General features: G+C 43.9%; 1 protein-coding gene across 3 annotated transcripts in view; it reads left to right on the forward strand.

The window, feature by feature from the left end:
- Positions 1-7,414, forward strand: part of LOC106817622 (neurexin-4-like) — a 10,809-nt gene extending 3,395 nt beyond the window's left edge. For all 3 annotated transcript variants that reach the window (XM_014822302.1, XM_014822303.1, XM_014822301.1), the window contains 4 exons: positions 2,460-2,574; positions 2,807-2,944; positions 6,537-6,691; positions 7,029-7,414. In XM_014822302.1, the coding sequence (XP_014677788.1) occupies positions 2,460-2,574; positions 2,807-2,944; positions 6,537-6,691; positions 7,029-7,165 (545 nt within the window). In that variant the 3' untranslated portion in view covers positions 7,166-7,414. The remainder of the gene's footprint in view (positions 1-2,459; positions 2,575-2,806; positions 2,945-6,536; positions 6,692-7,028) is intronic.
- The last annotated feature ends 50 nt before the right edge of the window (positions 7,415-7,464 follow it).

Below are 7,464 nucleotides of genomic sequence, written 5' to 3' on the forward strand. Positions count from 1 at the left end.
CGTATAAGCTTGTCAAAATCATGCGTTCATACTATAATATACTTGTTTAGTAGTACTTGTTAATGTATGCACGAGCATCTCAGCATCTGCGGTATGTGACTCTTAAACATCAGCAATAGATTGTCCTACAGGACTGAAAAATGCATGTTTTTTAGGATGTAACTGTGACTCGAATCGTAATGAGTGGAACACAGATGGTGGACTTCTAGACACGACAAGACGTGGCTCCCTGTGATGCGATTGAGAGTTCGGCCGACACTGCAAGGCGTGCAGAGAGGAATTCACTACCTTCGGTCCTTAATTGTGCCTTTGCATGGTTGAGCATTATCTGACTAAGATAGCAGCATAGGAAATATACAGGCAGAAAAGCACAATACAAATATGTCGTTTATGCCTACACTAATGCTAAGAATATTTTTTAAAACCTATACTATACTATATAGGGATTAGTCATAACGTATTAACTGTATAAGATGACATGTATTGTATGTGTGCGCTACGAAATTTGCATATCTTATGTCCAAATAGCCAATGGATCCAAAAAATCTTCACCATGTTGGGGACATGATACAATGGACATAAGATAGAAATTCGTGGCCACACACGATATACATATATCTTGTAACATCATGTACTATCTTGTGCATCTGTGTCAGTCATGTCATCTTGCTAACATCTTGTACATCACTAATCTTCTACAATTTTAGTACTCTTAGTACGACATGTAATCGCATGATGCTAATTGGTCTAAATGGTGGAAGTTTTTGGACCACTCATGCATTAAGCTATACTTGCTGCTTCATCTGTGAAAATTACTTAATTATATTGTTAGCTTTCATCTGACATAGTCAGATGCCCAGTATGTAGAAATACGCAATGATCGTCCGTCCGCAGACCGCGTGTCCCCTGTCCGTCCGTCTGTGCGTCCGGTCGTCGCGTCCGTCCGTACCGGTCCCGTCAAACCAGTTCTGGCGCACAAATCTTAAACGCTCGACGTACGGTCACGATATTCGGCACATTGGGCGGGATCGTCAAAAACGAGTTGTGGATGTCGGGAAGCTGCGGGCGCTCAAAGGTCAAAGGTCAAGAGGTTAAGAAGGGGGAACATTCACTCCTAACTTAGGATATAGGGAGGAAAAATGCAGAATTGCGGCACAAATCTAAAACGGCTCGACCTAGGCCTCCGTGATAGTTGGTGCTATAGCCATCAATGGTAGGAAAGCCATCACTGTGACTGAAATTGGAGTCCACAGGTCAAAGGGTCATGGGCCTAGGGCAATTTTTAGACATTTTCTCGAGGACCATGGGTCTGACGGACGATTGAATTTTTTGTTTCAGCCGGTGGACCTAGCATTTTATGGGCATTAATTGAAAGCCGACATTGAAATCTACTTTCTGCTGACATGCGATAGAGTAAGTGTCAGATAACCTTTTGACTTCAAGAGGAGGTTCGTTAAACTGGATTTGTTGACTGTCTGTTAGATAGAAGAATTTGACTGCTGGGTTTGCTAGTAGAAATCTATACGATGCCTGGATGTATGAGGCTACAATGTCAAGTTAAATTTTCAAAAAGCTAAATTTTGGTTAAGATGGTGTATGTTCCTTAAATGTAGAATTTCTTATGGCATTCTGTACTGTCCAGTATTTACATGTAAACGTATGCCACTGCCATGGCTGCTGCCAGTGCATGTGTTGGTGCAGTTTTTGCCTGCGTATATGGTTACAGGTGCAGCTCTCTATTGCAGTCTGTAGGCTTGCGTAGGTAAGATGGAATGAGTGCTTTACCATGATCTGTCTTAAATAGTTGTTGCTACTATTGTTCGTACGGATCAGAGGCTTCCATCTTTTAATCTGATGACACTTAAACGTGCACGCGCCATCTCGCTGGCCAACTTTCATAACGATCCCAAACGAACATTCCTTTGAGAAGCGTCCTGATACCATCCCTGTGCATTCCACTGTTTCGCGTGTATGTGAACACAGTTTGGGACTAACAGGTTTACCTAGAATCCCAACCACTCCACCACAGAGTTCACCGCAGCTAGACGTTTAGATGAGCGCTGTCGCTCCGGCGCACTTGTCTTATGGAATGCCATGAAATTTGATTAGGTTGCTGGAGAATCAATTCAGGAGCATATGGTGTTATAAAATCATTTCCATTACAGCATGGTGACAGTGTTGCATTTACGGCTCCACCACTATGTCTGTGAACAAAGTAATCTGGATTTTAGCCGATAATTCCAAAGCAAAAAGTAAGTTGGCTTCCAATCGATGACTGTATGATCTAACATTTATTACTTGTTCGTGAGTTTTCGTTCTTAGTTGGCTATATGATTAATCCTTATGTTGACTTATTTTTGCATAATCTCTGCATCGCCTATACATATATAGCCTGTATGTTAATGAATCTAGGTACATATTCAGGGTAATATAAAATAATGGTTTTCTTATGGTTTAAGGTGTCTCCTCGCAACAAATAAGGCAGCTAATTGCTATGTCAAACAGCTGTGAGCAGTACCTGAGATATGAGTGCAAGGGAAGTCTTATTCATAGCAGCATGTATGCAGATGTCGTGTAAGTAATAATTATTCTAGTTGAAGTAAATGTTGTTGAGATTTAAAAAAACAGTAGGTAAATTTTTTTTCCCCATTTTGAACGGTATAATTCGGCGCTATTTCTTCCTAATGAGACCTGTGCATCAAAATGGTTATGGTTGGTCACTCTGCACTTGCGCAAACAAATACTGTATACTAAAAACATTGTAATGTTTGTGATACATGTGATGTGATACTTAACGTGATTGTAGCTATGCAAGGTGGGAGTCAGGAGATGGTGTTGTAGAGAAGTACTGGCCTGGAGCAGAACCAAAAGGACCCGAAGATGAGGAGAGATGTGCTTGTGGGGCAGCAGGTCGTCCAAACACTTGTGTCAATCCAGATAAGTTGTAAGTTCTAACTCTGTTTTCTCTTTTGAATAGCAGATGAAATAAATATTTTATGTGTTAGCTAGGGTCAGAAATTGACTTTTTTGACAGGCAGCAAGTATTTTCAGCCAGAGAAAAACAGGAGGTAGCAAATATACTCGCACAGGCAGAAACTTATAAAAACCATAGCAGTTCCACCCCTATAACCCCCAAAGTACTACCCTATTACCTCTGCCCATGCATACGGTACCTGATTTGGCCTACTATAGCCCTGTTTTTCTTGATTGGTTTATTTTAATGTTGTGACATATTCCTAACCCAAGTTGCACATCGAATTAATTACGGATGATAACGTGGGGTTAACACAATTTAAAAAACTAGACAGAGTGCACTCACGGAGAGTGCATACCTCCGCCATCGACATACGCCATACGACTCACGAACACATACGGCTCGCTCACATGTACACGCTCGCTGGCTCACTGCGCTGGCTGGCTCGCTGGCTGACGTGCTAATATCGATCGCGCGAACACACTAACACACGAGAGCGAAAACATAACCTCCTCCAACTTCGTTGGGCGGAGGTAAAAAACCTAAATATCTGGCCATTGTTTGCAACTGAAATTGTCTGTAACTTGGGTGCTTTTTTCTTTAGTTTACTACAAATCTCTTGACATCCTGCATTAAGTGCAGGCAGCAACCTGACCATTGTATGCAGCACAACTATTGCTTTCTCCCATAATTTCGAAACCCTGTCTTGCAACCTATACATAAATTAATAGTTAACTGTATACACACCAGTGTAAGTGTTGTTTGTGTCATTTGTATCATTAATGCGCACTAGCCAAATTTATTAAAGGACAATTGAAGTCAAATTTCATAACTTCTGTAACGTTTTTATACATAGAAATACATTACAAAATCGTTATCCATTTTAAAAATCCTTTAGTATAAACAGCCATGAATAGTTTATTAGTGTTACTATAGTCGAGGGTTATGTGACGTCGCGGACAATTTCGAGAGACACAACCATTATGTAACATAAGTGGGCGTGTGTGGTTACATATTCGATGTTTAGCTAGCATCTGACATAGAGTCAGAATCTGAGCAGCTTGTAGAATGCGCATGACCGCGTGACCTCGTGCTTCGTCCGTGGGCCGGTTTCGCCGTCGGGTCGTGGCCCGTCCAGCTAGCCGTCCGTCGTCAACAGTATGGGCCACAATCTTAACCAGCGTCGACGTACGGTCACGATATTCGGTGGCCGGGCGTCGCTGGGTGGGGCATCGTCAAGGAAACGAGTTGGGATGTCGAAGCTTGGGGCGTGCAAACGGTCAAAGGGTCAAGAGTGTAAAAGAAGGGGGGAACATTCACTCCTTAACTTTAAGCGTATAGGGAGGAAATGATAATTGCGGCATCCAAATCTAAACGGGCTCGAGCCCTAGGGCTGCGTGAGGTTCGGTGTAGTAGCATCATGGTAGGAAAAGCCATCACCTGGTGCTTGAAATTGAGTCACAGGGTCAAAGGTCAATGGGGGACACACGGGCAGAGTTTTAGACATGTTTGCTGAGGACTATGGTCTACGGAAGGCGATTGAAAAAGCATGTTGTTGTTTCAGCGGTGACCTAGCATTTTTAGCCTGATTGAGACAGGACCAGTGAAATGTCCCGTTCTGCTGACATGCGCAGAGAGAAGTGTCGGATGACCTTTGGACCCTCAAGAGGAGGGTTAAAGCATGGATTTGTTGACTGTTACGACAAAGGATTGGAACTGCGGCTATTGAGAGAGCGCGGCAGGGCGCGCCCGCGCGGCCGCGCGGACCCACGGGGGTCCCCAGCCGCCCCTTCCCGAGCCACCCTCCCCACCGCCCCTGCCGCCCCACCGTCCCCCCGTACGCCTCCTCTGCGATAGTGGGGCGTGTCCTAACAATGACGGCGTACGGCAACGCGTGTCTGCAGTATCTGCGCGCTAACAGAATGTGTACTCCCACGACTGAAATTTTACGTTTATTAATCGTAGCAACAGACGCTCAGATGACCCACGAGACGCTCTGGCGGGCGCGTTGTTTGTTATGTCCATGCTTATGGTTTATCAATGGTCCCGAAGACACTAAACATGTAGCCTGTAGTGTACTGTAGATTCAATGGTAGCATAGCATTGAGACTCTGTGTGGGTATGCCAGGGTTGCTCCCTACGGGTTGTGCGCAACGACGGCGCGCGCCGCCCAGTTTGGAAACTCCCCGCTGTGAATGCGTTGGCGGCCCCGTTGGGAAAACGTCCCCCGTTTGAAACTGCGTTGGCGCCGCCCGTGGGAAAACCCCCACGAATCCTCCCACCACAATAAAAGTTGCTCAGCGCGGGAACGATCGTCAGAGGAGTTGCCGTTCGACCAGGACATTCCCCGCGGCGGTGATTTTAAGTACCACGCATCGTACTGGAAGACCATACACCAGTTGAACCTGTCACGTGAACGGTACACACCGACGGCGTATGCTCTTATATAACAAGAACCCAAATAGCCGTCTGATGTGTGGTGGCTATTTTAGAGCTTAATTAGTGCCGTACGGTACAAAGTATCACGCCCAGCCCGGACCGCCGCCTATGTTTCTGCCAGCCCCGCCGCCTCGCGCCCTAGTTGTCCCCTCCCTTCCGCCGCTCCCCCCACCCCTGCCCCTGCCCCGCTGTTGAAATTTCATGCCTGGGAGAAACCCTGTAGATGCATTCAGCGGTATATGTAATGATTTGCGGTAGATACATGTACATACACGTACAGCACAGGGATTCTGACCGACGTGGGGCGTGCATAAGGCCCAGTGAACAGTGGTACTCGCATGACGTCAATTGTCTAAAGGTCGAGACTGTCTACATAACGTCTGGTCTTTGTCATTCTCATGGCTAGCAATGAGTACAGTGTAAGGGTCGTACTCAATTTATTAACAAACACTACACGAGAGACATCCAGTCATTGGTTCGTACAGTCGCTATCTGGTACCGAGGCTTCCATTCCGCCATGTGTGACTGTTCTGATTCTTAGAAGTTTGTGGCCGACTCTTCGCGTTGGCTTTTTCAGATCGATTCCTCGCCTATTCTTCTTGGTGTGATATTCAGGCCAAGACGGCATATCCAATCTGTTAATCACTATGAAATATCTATGATCATCTGAGTAAATCACGTAGAATCATGTGAAATTATCGCGTGTAGTGTCTCCATCACAGACACTCAGCTTTAGCATGGCGCTCGTGCCGTTCAAAGGTGTGTGGACGTCACATGGACTAGACAAAATTCATGTGTTTATTACTAATTGGGCGCGGATTGTGTGAAAGATGACATACGTTATTGAAGTGTTTCTATGCTGATAGGAACGTTACAGAAGGTTATGAAAATGGCGTTCGAGATTGTCGGTTTAACAGACGTGAAGACAAAGAGGTCATGTCTATGTGTACAACGACTTGGGGTTGAATTGGGGCAACAATTTCAGTGACATTTCTCGCAGAATCCCAGAAGTGTCATTTATCGGATATGTCATTCCCTATGCGAGAGTTTGTGTGATTACATGTTTATAATAATAGACACGTAGTCTAATTAAGTTCACTAAACTCGATTTTCTGTATTTTAGCTGCAACTGCGATGCCAACCTGAACTCATGGCAGCAGGACTTCGGACTTGTTAACAATAAGGATCACCTTCCGATTACTCGTGTTAAGTTTGGTGACACTCTTGGTGATGAGGAGGAAGGATATCATTTTGTTGGCCCTTTGGTGTGTTATGATGGCAAGTTTTCATTAGATTTTCTTATATTTGTAAAACGTATGCCCAAATATGTCATCACCGGTGTGAAGTCATGTCTGTCCTCTTATTATGTATTTCTTGATTTTAGCAAAGGTCACGACAATTCTGTGAAATGACAGCTTTAACATATTTGTCAAAATCACATTGAGGGTGTCATTATTTTCACAACCTTATTAATAAACATTAAACACTCGTACATTGAACATGTCCAACACGTATTTATAACTTGTTTTATAAGTCAGTGAAGCTACTAAATGTTGCGCTGTGCCATTTGCAATTAGGTTTATCATTAATGTAAATATTATGTTGTTCACTGCAGGAAGGGAACCACTGAATCTCTATGAGCCAGAGTTGTGCATAGGTACGCCAGCTGATACCAGGAGTGGAGATGTTATCCCGGAATACAAGACCAGAGAAGGTGACGAGCTTTGTCTGCCAAAGGTGTTATCGCTCTGACTTTATACAACTTGAGAGTTGTTTGTAAATGTTGCATATTACAGTATTACTTGGCATTGCTAGACAGCTGTTGCTGTATTTTGCCCATCTAGTTGGCAAATAATGTGGCAATGTTCTATTTTATACCAGTTCTTTTACATATAAAATAAAAACTCGTAAGTCAGTTTCATTATTACTTTTAACAATTTTCTGTGTGCATACCTGGACATAGTATCTCAGGATCTCGATATTGGAGAAGTCATGCATTTACGGAATTTTGTTTTGTATGTGGAATTTTCAATTTAGTATACGTGTTGCTG

Source organism: Priapulus caudatus, unplaced genomic scaffold, assembly GCF_000485595.1.
Source record: "Priapulus caudatus unplaced genomic scaffold, Priapulus_caudatus-5.0.1 Scaffold1799, whole genome shotgun sequence".
Classification (NCBI taxonomy): Eukaryota; Metazoa; Priapulida; class Priapulimorpha; order Priapulimorphida; family Priapulidae; genus Priapulus; species Priapulus caudatus.